This window comes from Lepus europaeus, chromosome 8 (assembly GCF_033115175.1).
Source record: "Lepus europaeus isolate LE1 chromosome 8, mLepTim1.pri, whole genome shotgun sequence".
Taxonomy (NCBI): domain Eukaryota; kingdom Metazoa; phylum Chordata; class Mammalia; order Lagomorpha; family Leporidae; genus Lepus; species Lepus europaeus.
This window is the reverse complement of record NC_084834.1, coordinates 14810450-14834423: the sequence shown is the minus strand read 5'-3', so window position 1 is coordinate 14834423 and position 23974 is coordinate 14810450. Positions and strand designations below refer to the sequence as shown.

The following is a 23974-nucleotide window of genomic DNA, read 5'->3' as shown; positions in this document are numbered from 1 at the left end:
ACTCACAGAGGCCAGATTTCAACTACCCTCAACTCCACTCCCAACTGAGTCAAAAAAAAAAAAAAAGAGAGAGAGAGAGCGAGCCAGCAAGGAGCAAGTGAGTGAGCAATCTGGGAGAGTCGCTCTTTACACAGCCTTAAACCTGAAGAAACAAGCATAGCTCTCTGGCCACACCCATCACAGCCCCTAAGGCTCCAACAAAGCAGACAGCTCACTTAGAGGCATAGTATAACGAGAAAAAAAAAACACCACAGCAAAAACACCACAAATTATCTCCAACATGCCAAACATCAAACATAGAAGCCGAGGTAACAAGAGCAAGGATGGCACTATGACGCCCCCAAGTGAACAAGACACGCCAATGCAAGATTATGAAGATGAAGAGATAGAGGAAATGCAAGAAGCATATCTCAAAAAATTATTAAGAACATTAAGAAGTTCTCAAAAACAAATTCTTGAACTACAGAAATCCTTAATGGACAAGATAGAAAATCTCTCCCGTGAAAATGAAATATTAAGGAGGAATCAAAATGAAATGAAACAACTAGTAGAACAGGAAACTGAGATAGTGACAAAAAACCACAATGAAATGAAGAACTCAATAGATCAAATGGCAAACACATTAGAGAGCCTTAAAAACAGAATGGGTGAAGCAGAAGAGAGAATATCGGAATTAGAAGACAGAGAACAGGAAAGGAAACAGTCAAATCAAAGAAAAGAAGAAGAAATCAGAAATCTAAAAAATATTGTCGGGAATCTACAGGATACTATTAAAAAACCCAACATTCGGGTTCTAGGAGTTCCTGAAGGCATGGAAAGGGAGAAAGGATTAGAAGGCCTTTTTAGTGAGATACTAGCAGAAAATTTCCCAGGGTTGGAGAAGGACAGAGACATCCTAGTACAGGAAGCTCATAGAACCCCTAATAAACATGATCAAAAGAGATCCTCACCACGACACGTTGTAATCAAACTTACCACAGTGAAACACAAAGAAAAGATCCTAAAATGTGCAAGAGAGAAACGCCAGATTACTCTCAGAGGATCTCCAATTAGACTTACAGCTGACTTCTCATCAGAAACCCTACAAGCCAGGAGAGAATGGCGAGATATAGCCCAGGTACTAAGAGAGAAAAACTGCCAGCCCAGAATATTATATCCTGCAAAGCTCTCATTTGTGAATGAAGGTGAAATTAAGACCTTTCACAGCAAACAGAAATTGAAAGAATTTGTCGCCACTCGTCCAGCCCTGCAAAAGATGCTTAAAGATGCGTTACATACAGAAACACAGAAACACGGTCACCAATATGAAAGAAGGTAAAGGAAGGAAAACTCACAGCAAAAGATCACAGGAACCTCAAACCAGATATTAAAAAATATCTTTGGCAAATGGCAGGGCAAAGTTACTCCTTTTCAATAGTCACATTGAATGTTAATGGCTTGAACTATCCAGTTAAAAGACACCGATTGGCTGAGTGGGTTAAGGAACAAAACCCATCTTTTTGCTGCTTACAAGAAACTCATCTTTCCAACAAGGATGCATACAGACTGAAAGTGAAAGGCTGGAAAAAGATATACCATGCCAACAGAAATGAAAAAAGAGCGGGCGTAGCCATCTTAATATTGGACAACATAAACTTTACCACAAAAACTGTCAGGAGAGACAAAGAGGGGCACTATTTAATGATTAAGGGATCCATTCAACAGGAAGATATAACGATTATCAATGTATATGCACCTAATCACAGGGCACCAGCTTATTTAAAAGACTTGTTAAGAGACTTAAAGGGAGACTTAGACCCCAATACAATAGTACTGGGGGACTTCAATACTCCACTCTCAGAGATAGACAGATCAACAGGGCAGAAGATCAACAAGGAGACAGCAGATTTAAACGACACTATAGTCCAAATGGATCTAACAGATATCTACAGAACATTTCATCCTACATCTAAGGACTTTACATTCTTCTCAGCAGTACATGGAACCTTCTCTAGGATTGACCACATACTAGGCCATAAAGCAATTCTCAGCAAATTCAAGAGAATTAGAATCATACCATGCGACTTCTCAGACCACAAAGGAATGAAATTGGAAATTAGCAACTCGGGAATCCCCAGAGCACGTGCAAACACATGGAGATTGAACAACATGCTCCTGAAGAAATTAAAGAGAAATAGAAGAAATTAAAAGAGAAATCAAAAATTTTCTGGAAGTAAATGAGGATAACAGCACAACATACCAAAACCTATGGGATACAACAAAAGCAGTGTTAAGAGGAAAGTTTATATCAATAGGTGCCTACATCAAGAAATTGGAAAGGCACCAAATAGATGAGCTTTCAAGTCATCTCAAGGATCTAGAAAATCTGCAGCAAACCAAACCCAAACCCAGTAGAAGAAGGGAAATAATTAAAATCAAAGAAGAAATCAACAGGATTGAATCCAAAAAAAATTACAAAAAATCAGCCAAACAAGGAGCTGGTTTTTTGAAAAAATAAACAAAATTGACACCCCATTGGCCCAACTAACTAAAAAAAGAAGAGAAAAGACCCAAATCAATAGGATCAGAGATGAAAAAGGAAACATAACAACAGACACCACAGAAATAAAAAGAATCATCAGAAATTACTACAAGGACTTGTATGCCAACAAACAGGGAAATCTATCAGAAATGGACAGATTCTTGGACACATACAACCTCCCTAAATTGAGCCAGGAAGACAAAGAAAACCTAAACAGATCCATAACTGACACAGAAATTGAAACAGTAATAAAGGCCCTCCCAACAAAGAAAAGCCCAGGACCAGATGGATTCACTGCTGAGTTCTACCAGACATTTAGAGAAGAACTAACTCCAATTCTTCTCAAACTATTCAGAACAATTGAAAAAGAGGGAATCCTCCCAAATTCTTTCTATGAAGCCAGCATCACCTTAATTCCTAAGCCGGGAAAAGATGCAGCATTGAAAGAGAATTACAGACCAATATCCCTGATGAACATAGACGCAAAAATCCTTAATAAAATTCTGGCCAATAGAATGCAACAACACATCAGAAAGATCATCCACCCAGACCAGGTGGGATTTATCCCTGGTATGCAAGGATGGTTCAACGTCCGCAAAAAAATCAACGTAATACACTACATTAACAGACTGCAGAAGAAAAACCATATGATTCTCTCAATAGACGCAGAGAAAGCATTTGATAAAATACAACACCCTTTCATGATGAAAACTCTAAGCAAACTGGATATGGAAGGAACATTCCTCAATACAATCAAAGCAATATATGAAAAACCCACGGCCAACATCCTATTGAATGGGGAAAAGTTGGAAGCATTTCCGCTGAGATCTGGTACCAGACAGGGATGCCCACTCTCACCACTGCTCTTCAATATAGTTCTGGAAGTTTTAGCCAGAGCTATTAGGCAAGAAAAAGAAATTAAAGGGATACAAATCGGGAAGGAAGAACTCAAACTATCCCTCTTTGCAGATGATATGATTCTTTATTTAGGAGACCCAAAGAACTCTACTAAGAGACTACTGGAACTCATCGAAGAGTTTGGCAAAGTAGCAGGATATAAAATTAATCCACAAAAATCAACAGCCTTTGTATACACAGGCAATGCCACGGCTGAGGAAGAACTCCTAAGATCAATCCCATTCACAATAGCTACAAAAACAATCAAATACCTTGGAATAAACTTAACCAAGGACGTTAAAGATCTCTATGATGAAAACTACAAAACCTTAAAGAAAGAAATAGAAGAGGATACCAAAAAATGGAGAAATCTTCCATGCTCATGGATTGGAAGAATCAATATCATCAAAATGTCTATTCTCCCAAAAGCAATGTATACATTCAATGCAATACCAATCAAGATACCGAAGACACTCTTCTCAGATCTGGAAAAAATAATGCTGAAATTCATATGGAGACACAGAAGACCTCGAATAGCCAAAGTAATTTTGTACAACAAAACCAAAGCCGGAGGCATCACAATCCCATATTTCAGGGCATACTACAGGGCAGTTGTTATCAAAACAGCATGGTACTGGTACAGAAACAGATGGATAGACCAATGGAACAGAATAGAAACACCAGAAATCAATCCAAACATCTACAGCCAACTTATATTTGATCAAAGATCCAAAACTAATCCCTGGAATAAGGACAGCCTATTCAATAAATGGTGCTGGGAAAATTGGATTTCCATGTGCAGAAGCTTGAAGCAAGACCCATACCTTTCACCTTACACAAAAATTCACTCAACATGGATTAAAGACTTAAATCTACGACCTGAAACCATCAAATTATTAGAGAGCATTGGAGAAACTCTGCAAGATATAGGTACAGGCAAAGACTTCTTGGAAAAGACCCCAGGAGCACAGGCAGTCAAAACCAAAATTAACATTTGGGATTGCATCAAATTGAGAAGTTTCTGTACTTCAAAAGAAACAGTCAGGAAAGTGAAGAGGCAACTGACAGAATGGGAAAAAAATATTCGCAAACTATACTACAGATAAAGGGTTGATAACCAGAATCTACAAAGAAATCAAGAAAATCCACAACAACAGAACAAACAACCCACTGAAGAGATGGGCCAAGGACCTCAATAGACATTTTTCAAAAGAGGAAATCCAAATGGCCAACAGACACATGAAAAAATGCTCAAGATCACTAGCAATTAGAGAAATGCAAATCAAAACCACAATGAGGTTTCACCTCACCCCGGTGAGAATGGCTCACATTCAGAAATCTACCAACAATAGATGCTGGAGAGGATGTGGGGAAAAAGGGACACTAGCCCACTGTTGGTGGGAATGCAAACTGGTTAGGCCACTATGGAAGTCAGTCTGGAGATTCCTCAAAAACCTGAACATAACCCTACCATACAACCCAGCCATCCCACTCCTTGGAATTTACCCAAAGGAAATTAATTTGGCTAATAAAAAAGCCATCTGCACATTAATGTTTATTTCAGCCCAATTCACAATAGCTAAGACCTGGAACCAACCCAAATGCCCATCAACAGTAGGCTGGATAAAGAAATTATGGGACATGTACTCCATAGAATACTATACAGCAGTAAGGAACAATGAAACCCAGTCATTTGCAACAAGATGGAGGGATCTGGAAAGCATCATGCTGAGTGAATTAAGCCAGTCCCAAAGAGACAAATATCATTTGTTTTCCCTGATCGGTGACAACTGAGCACCAAAGGGGAAACCTGTTGAAGTGAAATGGACACTATAAGAAACAATGACCTGATCAGCTTTTGTCCTGACTCTAGATGTACAATGAAATACTTTATCCTGTTTAGTATTTGTTGTTGTTGTTGTTGTTGTTGTTCTAGTACTAGTGGTTGAACTCTGTTATTAACACACAATTATTCTTAGGTGTTTAAATGTTAACTGAAAAGTGACCCCTGTTAAATTTCAGAGTGGAAAAAGAGAGGGGGGAGATGCACAATTTGGGACATGCACAATCAGTCTTGCCCCAAATGATGGAGTTAGAAATATGCCAGGGGATTCCAATATAATCCCATCAAGGTGGCATGTACCAATGCCATCTCACTAGTCCAAGTGATTAATTTCAGTTCACAATCGATGGCTTGGATAGGTCTAAGAGTCAAAGGGATCACACAAACAAGACAAGTGTCTGCTAATACTAACTGATAGAATCAAAAAGGGAGAGAAAGATCCAGCATGGGAAGTGGGATACACAGCAGACTCATAGAATGGCAGATGTCCTAAACAGCACTCTGGCCTCAGAATCAGCCCTTAAGGCATTTGGACCTGGCTGAAGAGCCCATGAGAGTATTGTAGGCATGGAAAGCCAAGATACCATGGAAAAGAAAAAAGAAGAAGAAGACCTAACTGAAAGATCTCTGTTAGTGAGATCCCAGTGGAAAGAACGGGGCCATCAAAGAAGGAGGTACCTTTCTCTGAAGGGAGGAGAGAACTTCCACTTTGACTCTGACCCTATCGGAATAAGATCAAAGTCAACGAACCCTAAAGGCTTCCATAGCCCTGGCAACTCATGACTAGAGCCTAGGGAGATTACTGACGCCATGAACACGAGTGTCAAATTGTTAAGCCGGCAACAGGAGTCACTGTGTACTTACATCCCATGCGGGATCTGTCCTTAATGTGTTGTCTAATGAGCAGTGATGCTATAACTAGTACTGAAACAGTATTTTTACACTTTGTGTTTCTGCGTGGGTACAAACTGAAGAGATCTTTACTAATTATATACTGAATCGATCTTCTGTATATAAAGATATTTGAAAATGAAAAAAAAAACCTGGTGTTAAATTGGAAATGGCATAGAAAATTAATTAATTTTTTAAAAAATATATTATGTAGGATCTCTGTCTTTAATGTGCTGTACACTCTTATTTAATGCTATAACTAGTACTCCAACAGTATTTTTTTTTCACTTTGTGTTGCTATATGGGGGCAAACTGTTGAAATCGTTACCTAATCTATACTAAACTGATCTTTTGTATATAAAGAGAATTCAAAATGAATCATGATGTGATTGGAAGGGGAGAGGGAGCGGGAAAGGGGAGGGTTGTGGGTGGGAGGGAAGTTTTGGGAGGGGGAAGCCATTGTAACCCATGAGCTGTACTTTGGAAATTTATATTCATTAAATAAAAGTTTAATAAAAAAAAAAGAAAAATATGGAAATCATAAAAAAAAGAAATCGTTACCTAATATATACTAAACTGATCTTCTGTATATAGAGAATTGAAAATGAATCATGATGTGATTGGAAGGGGAGAGGGAGCGGGAAAGGGGAGGGTTATGGGTGGGAGGGAAATTTTGGAAGGGGGAACCCTTGTAACCCATAAGCTGTACTTTGGAAATTTATATTCATTAAATAAAAGTTTAATTAAAAAATGTCCTTACTACCAAAAGCAATTTACAGATTCACTGTGATCCGAATCAAAATATCAATGACATTCTTTGTAGCTCTAGGAAAAAATGATGCTGAAATTCACATGGATACACAAGAGACCCCAAATAATACAGCATTCTTATACAAAAAAAAAAAAAAAGCTGGAGGCATCACAATACCTGACTATAAGACATACTACAGGCCTGATGCCACGGCTCACTAGGCTAATCCTCTGCCTGCAGCACTGGTACACTGCGTTCTAGTCTTGGTTGGGGCACCAGTTACTAGTCCCACTTACTCATCTTCCAGTCCAGCTCTCTGCTATGGCCCAGGAGTTCAGTGGAGGATGGCCCAGGTGCTTGGGCCCTGCACCCACATGGGAGACCAGGAGGAAGTACCCGGCTCCTGCCTTTGGATCGGCACAGCACGCTGGCCACAACGCATCAGCTGTAGCAGCCACTTGGGGGTTGAACCAACAGAAAAAGGAAGACCTTTCTCTCTGTCTGTCTCTCTCTCACACAGTCTAACTCTGCCTGTCAAAAAAAAAAAGAAAGAAAAGAAAAAAGAAAATGTACCAAGTACAAATGGTCTGGCTACTTAAAAAAAAGGACATACTACATACATACATACATAATCAAAAAAGCCTGGTACTTGCACAAAACGAGACTTGTACACTAATGGAACAGAATAGAAATTTGCTAAATCAGTCCATGCACCTACAACCAACTTATCTTTGACAAAGGAGCTAAAACCAATCCTTGGAGCAAGGACAGTCTCTTTTAACAAATGGTGCTTGGGAAACTGGATCTCCATAGGTAGAAGTAGGAAACTAGACCTGTACCTTCTACCTCACACAAAAATCCATTCAAAATGGATCAAAAGCCTAAATCTAAGATCTGATACCATGAAATTACTAGAGAGCACTGGAGAAACTGCAAGACATTGGGATAGGTAAAGAGTTCTTGGAAAGACCCTAGAAGCACAGTCAATCAATGCCAAAATTGACAAATGGGATTACATCAAACTGAGAAACCTCTGCACTACAAAAGAAACACTCAGCAAAGTGAAGAGGCAACTGACAGAATCAGAAAAAATTTCTACAAACTACACAGCTGATAAAGCGTTAACATCCAGAATCTATAAAGAGCTCAAGAATTTCAATTAAAAAAAAATCCAACTAAGAAATGGGAAAGGATGTGAATAGGCATTTTTTAAGAGAGGAAATTCAAATGGCCAACAGACACATGAAAAACTGCTCAAGATCACTAGCCATCAGGGAAAGGCAAATCAAAACCACAATGAGGCTTCACCTCACCCCTGGTTAGAATGGCTCTCATACAGAAATCAACAAACAAGAAATTCTGGCAAGATGTGGGGGAAAAGGTACCCCAGGTCCACTGTTGGTGGGAATGTAAACTGGTGCAGCCACTGTGGAAGACAGTATAGAGATACCTCATAAATCTAAATATAGACCTACCATATGGCCCAGCCATCCCCCTTGAGAATTAACCTAAGGGAAATAAAATCAGCATATCAAAGAGTTATCACTACCCCCATGTTCATTGCAGCACAATTCACAATAGCTAAGATATGGAGTCAACCTAGATGTCCATCATCTGTTGACTGGATAAAGAAAGTATGGTACACATACACTATGGATTACTACTCAGCTGTAAAAAAAAAATGAAATCTTGTCTTTTGTAACAAAGTAGACACAACTAGAACCTCTATACTTAGTGAAATATGGCAGTCCCAAAAAACTGATATCATATGTTTTCCCTGATCTGAGGTAACTAACAGAGCACCTGAAATGTAATGTATTAGAGAGAAATAGACATTTTGAGACTTGATGATTGTTTATAGCCTTGTCTCTTCCATTCAGGAACAGTGCTTTTCGGGCTTTTTTTCTTTTTGTTTTTCTCCATACTATTTGGTGAAATATTTAACTTAGTGTAGAATTAACTACATGATCATCAAGTAAATTGCAAACAGACCTTTGTAAAAACTAAGAGTGGATGGGTAGGAGGGGCAAGGGAGAAGTGCCGCTATGTTGCTAAATCTGTATATATGAAATGCATGGAACTTGTAAAACTTAAATACTGAAACAAAAAAAGGTTTAGAAATTAAGAAATGTGTTGCTAGATAACTCCTAGACACAAAATAAATCATGATGAAAACAAAAAGTCATTCTAAACTGAATTATTAAAAGAAAGAATGGTTCCTAAAGCAGTACTTTATGTATAAACTTCAGTGCTTGTGCATGTGTTAAAAAAAAAAACTGAATTCAAATTACAGGTCATCTTCCTAATTCTGCAGCCTCCCTATTTTAAATTTGCTTGTTTGGTTTGACCATTGTAGTTTGCTTCTTATTTCCTTCCCATTAGTTTGCATCAAAATAGTGCTAACTGGAAGTTAAATCGGCAATAGAGCAAATATGACTAATCTTGCCCTGTACATACCTGGTGACAGGTGAAGAGAAAAGTACCTACAAAACAAATTAGTTCTGGGGCCAGAATTGAAGCACAATGGGTTAAGCTACCACCTGGGACACTGGCAGCCCACAATAAAGCACCACTTCAAGTCCTGGCTCTTGGCTTCCAATGCAGCTCACTGCCAATGTGCCTGGGAAGGCAGCAGCAGATGACCCATGGACTTGGGCCCTTGCCACTCATGTAGGAGACCCAGATGGAGTTCCTGGGTTCAGGCTTCAACCTGGCCCTGCCCTAGCCTTGCAGTTACTTGGGGAGTAAACCAGATAAAAGATCTCTCTGTTGCTCCCTCTCTGACTCTTCCTGTCAAATAAACAAGTAAATCTTTTCTTTTCTTTTCTTTTTTTAAGATTTATTTATTTATTTGAAAGTCAGAGTTACACAGAGAGAGGAGAAGCAGAGAGAGAGGTCCTCCGTTTGATGGTTCACACCCAAATGGCCACAATAGCCGGAGCCATGCCAATCTGAAGCCAGGAGCCAGGAGCCTCTTCCAGGTTTCCCATGTGGGTAAAGGGGCCTAAGGACTTGGGGCATCTTCCATCACTTTCCCAAGCCACAACAGAGAGCCGGAATAGAAGTGTAGCAGCTGGGCCTCAAACCAGCACCCACGTGGCATGCCGGCACCTCAGGCCAGGGCCTTAACCTTCTGCACCATAGCACTGGCCAAACAAGTAAATATTTTCTTTAAAAAGGTAGTTTGGGGCCAGTGTTGTGGCACAGAGTGTTAACTCCCTGGCCTGAAGTGCTGGCATCCCATATGGGCGCTGGTTTGAGTCCTGGCTGCTTCTCTTCTGATCCAGCTCTCTGCTATGGCCTGGGAGAGCAGTGGAAGATGGCCCAAGTCCTTGGACCCCTGCACCCAAGTGGGAGACTCGGAGGAGGCTCCTGGCTCCTGGCTTCAGATTGGCACATCTCCGGCCATTGCGGCCAATTGGGGAATCAACCATTGGATGGATAACCTTCTCTCTCTCTGCCTCTGCCTCTCCTCTCTCTGTGTAACTCTGACTTTCAAATATATAAATCTTTTTTTTTTAAAAAAAGGTAGTTTATGGGGCCAGTGCCATAGTGCAATAGGTTAATCCTCTGCCTGCAGTGCTGGCATCCCATATATGTGCCAGTTCTAGTACCAGCTGCTCCACTTCTGATCCAGCTCTCTGCTGTGGCCTGTGAAAGCAGTAGAAGATGGCCAAAGTGCTTGGGCCCCTGCACGTGTTTGGGAGACCAGAAAGAAGCACCTGGCTCCTGGCTTCGGATCAGCACAGCTCCAGCCATTGCAGCCATTTTGGGAATGAACCAATGGAAAGAAGACCTTTTTCTCTGTCTCTCCCTCTCACTGTCTGTAACTGTACCTCTCAAATAAATAAATAAAACCTTTTTAAAAAAAAAGGTAGTTTGTTCCCTCAGATAAATTTCTTTGCCTAATAAAAAATCAGAAAGTCTTTTCTATTAGTTATTGGTGTGTCCAACAGTTTTCTCTGCCACCATTATATATTCTTTCATAAAAATTATTTCTTTATGTTATTAATTTGAAAGGGAGAGAGAGAGAGAGTGATCTTCCATCTGTTGTTTCACTCCTAAAATGCCTGCAAAAGCCACAGCTGGGCCAGGCCAAAGCCAGGAGCCTGAAACTCAATCCAGGTTTCTCTCATCAGGGAGAGGGACCCATGTACCTGAGCCATCAGCAGCTGTCTCGTAGGGTGGGGGCTTTAGCAGGAAGATGGACTTCGGAATGGAGTGAGGACTCGAACCAGGCACTCTGATATGAGACAAGCATATCAAGTGGCATCTAAATCACGGTACCCAACACCTACCACCCATATTCTGCATGTAGATTTAATCCAGCCTCAACTCTCCCAGATCTTATCGGTAAATCCTTCTATAAACAACTTATATTTATTTTAGTAACTAACCATATGAATGCCATCTTTATTAAAGTACATACAGTACATGTGGTCTTGGTTGACATAAAATATTCTGTTGAGATAAAAGGAATAAAAAGCAACATACCTCATCAAATATGACATATCGTATTCTTTCTGTCCATTTCTGATAATGAGGTGATAGCAAGAGTACTTCCAAACACTGAGGCACTGTTACTAATATCTGGTTTTTTTTTTTAAAAAGAAAAGCTGTTTTAATTTCCAAACATTAATAAGAAATTTTATGACACACTATACCCATCTTACATTTCCATGTTCAAAAAAATATTTCATTAATGTAAAAGTAAAATGAATATGTACAACTGATCCCCACATATGCTGCCACTGATACACTCAAAAACAGTTAAGTGTATTTCATTAAGAAACATTCTCTTGAGGCTGGTGCTGTGATGTAGCAGGTAAAGCCGCTGCCTGCAGTGCCAGCATCCCATGTTCTAGTCCCAGCTGCTCCACTTCTGATTCAGCTCTCTGCTATGGCTTGGGGAAGCAGTAGAAGATGGCCCAAGTGCTTGGACCCCTGTACCCATGTGGGAGACCAGGAAGAAGCTCCTGGCTCCTGGCTTCGGATCACCACAGCTCCAGCTATTACGGCCAGTTGGGGAGCAAACCAGCAGATGGATGACCTCTCTCTCTCTCTCTGCCTCTCCTTCTCTTTCTGTAGAACTCTTTCAAATAAATAAATAAATCTTTAAAAAAAAAAAAGAAATATTCTCTGGCACAGTATTCTGGGAATACAAAAGTCATCATGCCCTGTAACCATCACTACTAAAGAGGAAGTTGCTTCCTCAGGTTAAAATTTCAGAAAAGTAATGCATTCTCTTTACGTATCATTTATGTAATGTAAATATTTAATAATTAATACTGAATTAAAATATCATCAGTGATCAAATTCTTAGATAAGAAAAATTACACAAACTATCTAGCCCAATATAAATACATCTATCAGGGTAGCTGTGGGTTTCATGTTACCCCATTAAAACCCCACCGTGTCTCCCAGAGAGCCACATTCACACTACGACTCATCACACGGACAGCTGTGATGTACCTGACAGTTCAAGGTGTCGTGGCGGTAATCCCTCGTGAAAACTCCACACACCACTGAGCCTTTTGGCAGTGCTTTAGTAAACAAATTGTAGACAGTTCCCACCACTTGGTTAACCAGAGCCTGGAGTCACAAAAGACAGAGTGAGCGGCTACTCAGTAAATTATCAACAACGCTGAAAAAACTGGTTCAAGTAAACCCACGTCTGGAACCACTGATACGCAACAATGCAGTACCGAACTGGTAACAGTTCTGTCCTAATAAGGCAATACCTCACAGCAAATCCTTCCACCGATTCCATTTAAGTTTTCTAAATGTTACACAATACAATGCAGTGCCTGTTGATGGGACAGCCAGCAACAAAAACACAAACAGTGGTTCCTCGTCCCATCAATGTAATATGTGCTGACACAGGTAAAATTAGACGGCGCCTGTATTTTACAACGCTGCACAGTAATGGGTACAGCGCTGAAGCTCACTAAACTTCCACGTCCTCATCAGTGAAGTGTTGCCGTTGAATTCTCTACAATGTTGCAGTGGGTTCGTTTCTGAGAAGAGCAGCGTGGTGGGGGCAAGAGGCGCGGTGTCAACACACAGACCCCGGGAGTCCGGTGAGAGCAGGCTTGAGGCGAGCAGCCTGCAGACTCGTTTATTACAGTTGATACAACACTTATATAGCCAAGACCAGCCAATCTGGTCAAGGGGCGGTCTATACCCCAACCAATCACAGCCTGTTGCCAGGCAGTTTCCAGAACCATCCAATCACAGCCTGTCGCCAGGCAGTTTCAAAGCCATTCCTGACTAACTGACGCTCGCTTGCCAGTGGCTACCTTGGCATGGCCTTCTCATTCCACTACAGTGAAGGATGTGGCTTGTGGGACGCAGGGTCCCTCCCCACACTGGCTTCCTCGCAGTGCAGCCGTAAGCCTGGGAATTAAGTATTTTGCTAGGGAAAGTGATAGGAAGGAGCGTACCCCAAAACCCCTTTCAAGACAAAAAGAACATATTTTATTTCAGCAAGAGCCATTTAACTCTACTTCACCCAGGCTGCTGCAAAGGAAGAAACCCACGGCCCCTGTAAGAATCCAGGGCTCTTCCATCAGGCACCTGCCCAACCGCAGAGCTCGTAAAACAGGGGTGAAGTGCCTCTCTCTCTCTCACGCTCTCTCTCTCTCATGAACTTGTCTGTCCTCTCTTAAGTACACAAGCCTGGCACCAACACCAAATGGTTCCCATTGACAAGACTCAGAAGTGTCCAGCCCTGTCTTTCACAAGTGCTGGCCCTAGGGAGATTTATGAGAGAACACGAATAAACAAATGCTTGTGAATGGCACCATTTACGCATCATTATTCATGCCCAGACAGTACACTGGATGCTTGGTGTGCCTCGTCTCAGGTCATGCTCGGAACAACAGCATAAAGTAAGTGGTGCTGGGTCTCCTTGCAGGTGGAAAACATGCCAGGAAACTGGCCAAGGTCACACAGCACATGAGCACCCAAGTCCACGACTGTGTGACACTGGAGGCTGGGCACTACCAGGTGGGACACACAGCTACAGCAGAGGAACATCCCTAGAACAGCGCAGTGTCGCAGGGCACGATACCTTTGTGGGTGCAATGTACACGACCACTCCATCATCACTCTCCTGTAGGACTTTCCCCATGCAGTAGTAGGAGGCGTAGGTTTTCCCTGATGAGGTTGGAGCAACAATCACAGCCGACTCATTGTTATCTATGACATCCAGGAGTTCCCTCTGAAGGGCAAAAAAAATCACCTTTCATTGGAAAATGCACCTTTACTGTCCATTTTTAAGTTAGCTTCAACTAGCTCTTAGACTAGTGTTTACAGTTCTGAGACCTGCTAGTGCTCAAGATGGCAGGAATCACCACTTCCGGCTATGTGCAAATAACCCAAATCACTGGAGACAGGAAAGTCCTTACTGAAACTTAGATGAAAAACCCTCTAATACAGCAGAGGACAGAGCCACGGGTCTGTAGCCCAGCTCTTGGAGTTCTTTTTAGTTCATAGATTAGGGAAACCTCATGCTGATACAGAATTACCAAAACCTGCTGCTCTTTTTATTTGCATGTTTCATTAATTACGGTCAGTGAATGATTAAGGTGTGGAAAGGCAGTTTTTCAAAAAATGTATGCAAATACATAATAGGATCCGTGACATATCATGATGTATTATGAGTGACTCTGTGGTTGAACAATTGGACAACCCAAAAGCAACACTACTTTAAAAAAAAAAAAACAGTATATTTTTGCCAATTATACATCAGGCACCTATTTTGTTATGTGAATTAAGTGGCTGCACAGAATTGTATAGCTGGGTTCTTGTTTGTTTTGTTTTTGCTTTTGTTTTTTTTTATTTGAGGGGCAGAGACACAGATAGACAAAGACAACAGGTCCTATCTGCTGGTTCACTCCCCAAATGCCTAGAAACTGGGAACTCAATCCAGGTCTCCCCTGTGCATGGCAGGATCCCAATCACTTGAGCTTTCACTGCTGCCTCCTGGCGTGGGTTAGCAAGAGCTGGAGTCAGGAGCTGCATGTGACACCCAAGCACTATGGTTTGAGACACGGCGTCCTGACCAATGGCTTCACAACCAGGTCAAACCGCTGCTTCTCAATGCATTGCTTCCCACACTCCATTTAAGAGAACCAGTGTATCTGTCACTCAACTGACTCTACACTGCATTGCTTTATCTCTTGGGCCAAGACACGATTTACTTTTCTTGTCATTAAGTCGCTTTCTAGAACAATAGGCATTTTCAAAATTTGTCGTACACAATGAGATCTGAACACACAGTTTACCAAAGCGTCTTTGCCTTTCCATATGACAGATCTTTTAGAGAAATACCTGCCACGTGTCTGGTATAAAATGATGCACCCGGGGATCTGGACCACTTCTTTCTTCTCGAAACAAGTAAGGGCCCATGTGCGTTAACTGAAACCGAGCTGCTCCCATGTGAACTGAGTATTTATAAATATCCTTCTCAGCACCTGACTCCTTCCCCTGAAACAAGTATGGTGCATTAGACCTTTGTACAACTTTACAGTTCTTAACCTGGGCGTGCAGAAATCATTCCCAATCCTGTTGTAGTTTGCTTTGCCTCAATGAGATTATTGTTTCATGTTCTTTCAATAAGCTGCAAATCTTAAAACTGGATAACCCAATGTTGGAGTTACCAGAGGGTAAAAGTGCCACTCAACTTAATATATCATTACAATGGCACAGGGAACACTGAGGCTATATTCATTATAATTTTTTAAAATATTTTTATGGCAAGATCATTTTCCATGGCATATAAGTAAAAGACAATATGAAATTGATCTTTTGTTACAAATTAGTAAAATATTTGATAACTGTTCCACAATTATTACACACACACACTCAAATACACTAAAACTGTATTTCCTTTAAGGTATTTTTTTTTCTGACCTTAAAAAGGCATCTTTGGTAAAAATAAATATCTCTGTAAAGATCTATATAATAAGTACCTATCATCTTACAAGTCAAACTATTTTACTCAGAGAATTCCACCCCGTGGGTCAACAGCTCTTACTACAGGGCCTCAACATCACAGGAAATTCACATGCTTGGCTGAGCCTCCATTCTTGGAGTTCTGACAAAACTGGATTATGATCATATTAGCCATGCATGGAAAACATAAAACTTCTGTGCCAAAGTGTTCTGGTTGTCAATCAACACCAAGACATGTTTGGATACAATGATGGCTTGGAGCAGAGAAGACTTCATTTAAAAATTGCCAAAAATATTAATTGAAAATGTTTAAAAACAAGCTTTTTAAAATTTAGTTACTTTCTCATTTAAGAAATTAAAAAGTAATAGCAGTTTTGGTCATGCAATGTTTAAGCAAATATCCTATTTCAAATCTACAGCTGTTGGAAATAGCTAGATTCCTGTTCTGATAATCACCATCAAGGTTTTTTTTTGTTTGTTTTATTTTTTTAGAGAGAGAGTTGCTTTCCTAGCACTTATAGGTCCCCAAGTCTCTTAAAGAAGTGAGGAACAGCTCTCCTCCCTTCAGACAAACCCTACACCTGTGCAACATAAGGTAGGAATAGAATAACCAAAGGAAGAGATTCGTGCGACAGACTCATAATTTCCACTCTTGATGTTCACATCCTGCATTAAGATAATTCTCTCCAATGAAATTAGTTTCTCTATCCTCATGGCTTCAAAGGCCTTGTTAAATATGTCAGTCTTCCGGATAGAAGACTTATATGTCAGTATTCCTTATTAGATGGGATAGTTAAATTTTGTCTGTGGCACTTGGAGAATAGAGATGTAGGGCTCTTTCCATGTTTGTGTGATAGGAAACCTGACCTCAAACCCTTAGTGAATCTACAGAATCACCAAAGACTGGTTGAAAGTATTCCTGAGATGAGCAGAGCAAGATACACCAAGGAAGGGGTCACAGGCCCTGCTGAGATTCCCAGCAAGGCTAACCTAGCAAAGACGGGGGTCCCAATGAAGCCTAAGGAAAGTCAGAAAGCCTAAAATGGGGAGATTTGGCACAGGAAGTGGAGAGCTACCTATGTCTCCTCTTTTTGGCTTCTCACCCTGAGCTGGTATCTTTTCCCACATCCTTGTATTTCTCTACTTACAGAAATATCTCCACTCTAAGACCAGGCAGTACCCCAAGCATGTCTTCATAATTTCTAAATACACTATTTTGAAGGCATTACTTGAAGATTTTTTTTAAAAGATTTATTTATTTATTTGAAAGACAGACTTACAGAGAGAGAAAGGCAGAAGTAGAGACAGAGAGGTGTTCCATCCGCTGGTTCACTCCCCAACTGGGCACAACGGCTAGAGCTGTGCTTATCCGAAGCCAGGACCCAGGAGCTTGGGCCATCTTCCATTGCTTTCCCAGGCCATACCAGAGAGCTGGATTGAAAGTGGAGCAGCCGGGTCTTGAACCAGCGCCCCTATGGGATGCTGGCACTGCAGGTGGTGGCTTAACCCTGTATACCACAGCACTGGCCCCTTGAAGAGATATTTTGACCTACAATTTTTCTCTGGGGCCAGCATTGTGGCTCAAGGGGTTAATCACCCACCGGCAAGGTCAGCATCCATATTCCAGTCCCATCTCTCTGCTATTGCACCTGGGAAGGCAGCATTCAGGAATCTGTGATCCACATTGGAAACCAGAATAGAGTTCCTAGCTCCTGGCTTCACCTTAGCCCAGGCCTACCTTTACAACTATTATGGGAGTGAATCAGTGTATGGAAGATTTATTCTCTTCTAAAAGTTAACTAAATATAAGGCATGACAAGAACCTTGACCAAAAAGTGTTCCACTTCTATGAAATTTGCACACAAATTTTTGAAACAATGAACATATAAATAAAATACAAACAAAAAAATTCAGATAATGACATATGTGAAAGAGTTATCTGTAACCCCAGTTCTTTGCAGCTCAATTCACAATAGCCAAGCTACAAAATCAACCCAGATGTCCAACAACTGATGACTAGATAAAGAAATTATGGTTTATATACACTATGGAGTACTACTCAGTGATAAAAAAAAATGAAATCTTGTCTTTTGCAACAAAATGGATGCAACTGGAAACCATTACACTTAGTGAAGTAAGCCAATCCCAAAAAGACAGATACCATATGTTTTTCCTGATCTGTAGTAACTAATAGAGTACTTAAAATGTAATGTATTGGAATTAAATTGACATTTTGAGATTTTTTACAAAATTTACAGCCCTTGTCTCTACTGTTAAGGGACAGTTTTTTTGTTTTTTTTTTCCTTCATACTATTTGTTGAACTATTTAGTGTAGCAGGGTTAATCTTAGGAGTTTAAAGTAAACTGAAAATATATCATTGTAAAAGTTGAGAGTGGGAACATGAAAGGGAGGAGGAAGAACAGTTGGAGCATGGGTGGGAAGGAGGGTATGGTATCACTATGTTCCTAAATCTGTATATGTGAAATACACAAAATTTGTATACCTTAAAATTAAAAAAAAAAAAGGAGAGAAATAAGGACATGTCTTAGTGGCTTCCTGGGTAGGGAGAAGAGTGGAAGAAAGGTTACACAATACTGGATGTTCTCCAGTGAAGACTCGCCACAGCGTTGCATTCATCTGGCACAGGCACAGGGAAAAGCAGCAGCCCGGCTATGAGCTGAGGGGATGAACTACTGAAAACAGCTGCCGCAAAACTCTGCAGCAAACGCAGTTCTCTGCACTCAACACAATCCACTTGGAAATAGTAACACAGGTAACTAGGGACCCAACGCGTAAAGCCCTGGTGTCCTGGGTAAGATGGGAAGTCAGCTGTGTGGATAAATATGTTTCCTAGAAAAATACACAGTCATAGACATTAGACCTGTGTCTATACAGTACAATGCATGGTTAACTGAACTATTAGCTTAATCTAATGTATACTGATTCTCAATATATTCAGAATATACAGTTCTGGTGACAGGTATTGATTCTCAATATATCCCATAAAATATTTCACAGACACACACAAACGCACACACACACACTCACAATAATGTCAAGTAATATCTTCTGTGGCATTTACCTGAGGACATAACGTGTGTGCCAAGTTGTCAAAACCGATATATTTTAGATATTTGGCTAATTTTTGCCTGTGTGTTTTCTGTAACAACTCTGAGTATTTCTCGTGCAGTATGTGAATCCTCTTCATCATCTGAATTACCACATTTATATCTTTGGATTCTGCTTCTGTTGAAGTAAAACAATTGCACGACCTAAGTGAAGCAAGAGAGTGATAACAACCTGCACTCTACCCCAGCGCTGACTTAATTTTAAGATTTTAAAGAAAGCATATTCACATGAACCACTCACAATAATCAAAGAACTCCTAACTCCTAGTTCTGCATGACAATTAAAAGTGTGGGCTCTTAGATTCTAAAAGTGCTGCTAGACTTAGCAAGCAAAAAACAGGATGCCTGCTTTGACAAAAACTACAGGGCACATATTCACAAAATTCATCACATACCTGAAATGCAAATTAATGCACCTGTTTCTGACATAGAACCATGGCAAAGTACTTCTCTCAGCCTTGTTTTCTTTCTCTCTGTAATGGAGATATTAAGAACAGGGCTCACCTCACATGGCTATTATCAAGATTAAACAAAATAATCTACATAAAATGATACAATAATTTTCTTTTTTTGTGTGTGTGATATATGCTATTCAAAAGCATGGTACAAGTTTAATGAACAGGGTCAGTACAATTATAAACTATTATTAGAAATTTATAGCTCTTTCCAAAAGTGTTATGGAAGATACTATTTATAGAATCTAAATATCACAAATAAAATAACATGCTTAAACAAGGAAAGACTTCTAACTGAAAAACTTTATAAAAACATACTTTCTTTCCCATGGCAGAATGGGCAGCAAACTGCTCAGGCTTAAAATCAGCTAACAAGCAGTCATAGCCTGACTTAGGTTCTGCAAAAAGATGCAGGGCTAAAGAAAGGAAGAGGCAGAAAGCAGTAATGGAAACCGCAGAAAGAAAGAAATTAAGGGCCAAGGAGAACACCTGTTGTTGATAATCCCATGGATAGGCAGCTCCTCTATTCAACCAGTACATGGCCACACTTTACTTCTATTTCTGACCATGATACCTTTTCTATTTAGCATAGAATGTCATAACTTTCCCCCATTATTCTATCCCCAAAACAAATACTTAACTTTTAGGCTTTTTTGATAACCCCAATGATAGAGGAAAAGAAATGCCTTTTTTATCCCTACCTGTATCATTATAACTCACATCAAATGAATGTAGTTAGCCAATAAACTACTGTCTCCTTCTTATATTTTCTACTAATAACTAGGATACAGGTCAGAATCTGGTGTAAACTACAAGATAAAAAGTTAGAATAAGGTTTCACACAGCACCCCTAGCAACATGGTAATGCTACACAAGGAAAGAATGTCTATGAACATTTCTACTTGAGAGAAATCAACATGAACTAAAGAGAGCTGGGGGTAACAAAAGTAATCCCTCTCTAAAACCACTGGCTCAGACAGCTGGGGTTACAGTCAGATAAGGAGTATATAAATTAAGCTTGTCCATAATTTCATTTTTATTCCTTCATACGAGAAAGGGCCTTCTTACTATTTTCACCCGAAAAAAGCAAGGGTTTTTAGTCAGTATCAGGGTTTTTTTTGTTTTTGCTTTTGTAATTTTAGTATTCATTAGTTATTTTCACAAAATCATTCCTCAACTTCTGACTATCAAATACAGTGAAGAATTTTTCCAATTAAATATAAATTATACTTACATTCAAAATTTCATAAAATAAACCTTGTTAAGTTTAAAGAAAAATAAGCAACCATATATAATAAAATGAAGCATTGGCAGAGAGATGCTGGCCATAATAATTACCTTTAAGGCTGTGTGTTTATTTTCATCTTCTTGCATCCACAGATCCTGCTCATAATAATATAAGCCATCATTGATAACTTTAGCAAGTTCAGATGTAATTTTTGCCCAAGACATATGGTTGCCTGTTAGATCTCCTCCAGGATGTTTTCTCATGTAAGGTGGTGTCTGAATTATGATCAAAATCTTATTTAAATCCAGGTCATCAATTTCATAATCTGAATCATTATCAGACCAATCACCAAATGTGTTTTTTTGTCCTTCTATTTGCTCAATCTCTTCATCAAATAAAAAATCAAGTTCTGCTTGTTCTTGTTCTTCAGGAGGATATAGTCGATTTGATGCCTCTTCTGTTACAAATACTGATTCCTTCAATTTCACTGGGGGTGGACGATGTCTCTTTTTTACTTCTATCCAAGGTTCTGAGTCCAAGTCAGGCAAACTTGTAGACAAACCTCTAGACATTGCTTGAAGATTACTTGTTTCAGTATTTTTCTTTGGACTCAATGGACTTCCCATTCTTGGAGAATTTGGGGCAGACTCTGTATGTGAGCAAAAGGCTTGGCCTGGTACGAACTCTGGACAATCAATCAGTTGAGAGAAGTCTGTCTGTGGCACATTACGTGGAGGAGGGCCTGGAATTGGCCATTTTTCTGGTTCTATCTTTTTTCTCATTTTCTCATCCACAATTTCTACTTCTGTGCTATCCTTCAATGCCTCTAAGATGAGATTAAGGTTTGTGGTGAGAGCCTGAACTCTGTGAAAACCAGCAATCAGGGAAATAGGCAAGAAACCTTGTTCATCCATTTTTCGCCGAAGAAAAAAGTCCCGTTCTAGATTTTCTATACTGAAGTAATACTCAATTTGACGCTTAATATACTTTTTAAGCAACGCTTCCTCCACAGGATACACCTGTACGCCTGTACCATCATCATAGTAATACATCATACTGGTATTAAGATCTGTCTGAAATGGTTGATCAGTCCTTTCACCATGTTCTCAATAACCATACGAAAAATCAAAGTTCAATCGAGGATTTCCTCTTCCCCGTCCTCTTCCCCGTCCTCGTCCTCTTCCTCGGCCTCTAAAGGAACCTCGGATATTACCACCCTCACTTCTCACGCTGGACACTTCATCTTGGTCTTCTCTTTTTTCTCTATCTCGCCTCCAACTTCGTGTGTCATTTCTTCTATTGGTATGTGCTGATTTATTTGTTTCAGGTTGACATCTTGAGCTGTTCCGGGAACCAGGTCTTTCTTGACTGTCTGGTCTTACATCATCCAAGTGGAGAGGTACCCACTTGTGCTTATTAGCTCTTTTTCGTTGATTACTTGATTGAGCCTCATCTTCACTGACGTTTTCACCAGGGCCATCTAATTTTATTTCCCGGTTTTCTTTACTCTCATTGTTACTTTTCTTCTCAGTCTTCTCTTCTTTTTCCTTTCTATTCTGCAGCTTCTTATTCCCTTGACTGATGACGCTCTGACATCCAGTGTTCACTAATTCACTTGGCGTTGGCCAGTTCGCCACATCGCTGAAATCACTAGGCTTACTGGGTTTCTTTGTCTTGAGTTTTCCAGCTTTTATAGGTTTTGGGGAACTGAGCTCTGCCTCCAGCGTCTCCGGCGGGGGCGGCGGCGGGCCCGTCCCGGCGGGGGACAGGTGCTGGGGAGGCTTTTTGGTCCAGGGGTTTTCCTTAGGCGGCGGCGGCGGCGGCGGCGGCGGCGGCGGCAGCGGCGGCGGCGGCGGCGGCGGCAGCTTTTCCTCGGGGCCGGCCGCTGCCGCCTCAGCTCGGGCGTCCTCGGCCGGCGGCCCCCGCGGCGGCGGCGGTGGCAGCGGTGGCAGCGGCTCCCCGCCGAAGGGGCCCCCGGGCCCGCGCGCCTTGTGCGCCAGGTGCGGGGACAGGGGCCTCACGGGCACGGCCGCCTGGGGCACGCTGTGTCCCAGCACCGGCACCGGAGACGGCTCTCCCCGCGCCCCCGCGCTGGTGCCGGCCGCGGCCCTCTCCTCCCTCGCCGCCTCCTTCCCGTCTCGAGCCGGCGGGGGCGGCTGCTCGGCCTGCCGGCTTGCCGCGGCCAACCGCGACTCCCGCTCTGCGGCCGCCGCGGGCGGCTCCTCCCGAGGGTGAACGGCGGGCACCGGGGCGCGAGCAGACATCGTCCCCTTGCCCCAGCCACCCCAGCCGGGGGGGGGCCCGGGGCCAGGGAGCCCGGGTGCCCGTCGCTCCGCCGGGGCACCGACTAGCGCCGGCCTGGGGCACAGAACCCGAGAGCCCGGCCGCCGTCGCCGCCACCGCCGCCCGCCGAGGCCGCGCAGCGCCCGGCGTGCCGGCCCGCGTCGAACGGAGCGCTAACCGACCGCCGGCCCAGCCCTCGTCGGCGGCGCACGCCCAGAGCCAGCTAACACGCGCCGGGCGCCGCAGCCGGGAGTCGCGAGCCCTCACCTGGCGCGGGCCGCTGCGGAGGAGCCGGCGGCCAGGCCGCAGGACCTTTAGCGGCCGATACAATAATTTTCTAACATGACCATTCTATACTCTTTTATTACTCTTCTAATAATTACGTTTCTGTGACCACAATTAAGAGATAAATATTTTTTATCTTATCTCCAATCAAAATTGCTCATTCTCTGGCCTTCAGCCACAACATTGTGGTTATATCCCAATTTATTACTTATTCAATTTGTGCATATAGAGTGAAGTAGACTTTTCATTAAAAATGTTGCTGTGTCACTGATATTCAGGCACATAATTGGTTCTCCTAGAACCTTACGTATTATATCAACATAGGAAGCCTACCCCAAAGAATTGTGAGAATTTAACAATTGTGTGTGTGTGTGTGTGTATGGTATTTGACCAATGGCTGGCTGTGAAGAACTGTCTGCTGCATTGACTTTTGAATTGACTCTTTCCACCAATGCCTTTCACACACAAACAACTGTGGATCCAACAAGAGGAAATCCTTCTAATTTCTAAGACTTCAAAAGAGTTCCATAATCACAGAAGAATCAATGCCAGCTCTTTTGCTGTCCTTATTAATCTCTGATTTCAAGAAACTTCTAAAATTGATGCCCTTATATACCTGGTTTTAGACAGCATTCTTTCCATAATTTGAAACAGGCATCCAATCCAACCATTTCTGCAATAAATTTTACAGATTTAACAGCACATATCTGGAGAAAATCTTCTAGTCTTTTGA

The 23974-nt window shown here is 41.4% G+C and overlaps 2 protein-coding genes across 2 annotated transcripts in view; both read right to left on the bottom strand.

Moving 5' to 3' along the window:
* LOC133765859 (probable ATP-dependent RNA helicase DDX60) overlaps nt 1-23974 on the bottom strand; it is a 53955-nt gene extending 29981 nt beyond the window's left edge. Inside the window, exons 1-6 of the mRNA XM_062199417.1 lie at nt 23858-23974; nt 18945-19108; nt 15238-15393; nt 13976-14125; nt 12376-12495; nt 11398-11493 (exon numbers count right to left, since the gene is read on the bottom strand). Of these exons, the coding sequence (XP_062055401.1) occupies nt 11398-11493; nt 12376-12495; nt 13976-14125; nt 15238-15393; nt 18945-19108; nt 23858-23912 (741 nt within the window). The 5' untranslated portion in view covers nt 23913-23974. The remainder of the gene's footprint in view (nt 1-11397; nt 11494-12375; nt 12496-13975; nt 14126-15237; nt 15394-18944; nt 19109-23857) is intronic.
* Nucleotides 20652-22937, bottom strand: LOC133765858 (la-related protein 1B-like). Its single transcript, XM_062199416.1, is given in 1 exon segment — nt 20652-22937. A coding segment is annotated over 1 exon segment (2256 nt). The 3' UTR covers nt 20652-20681.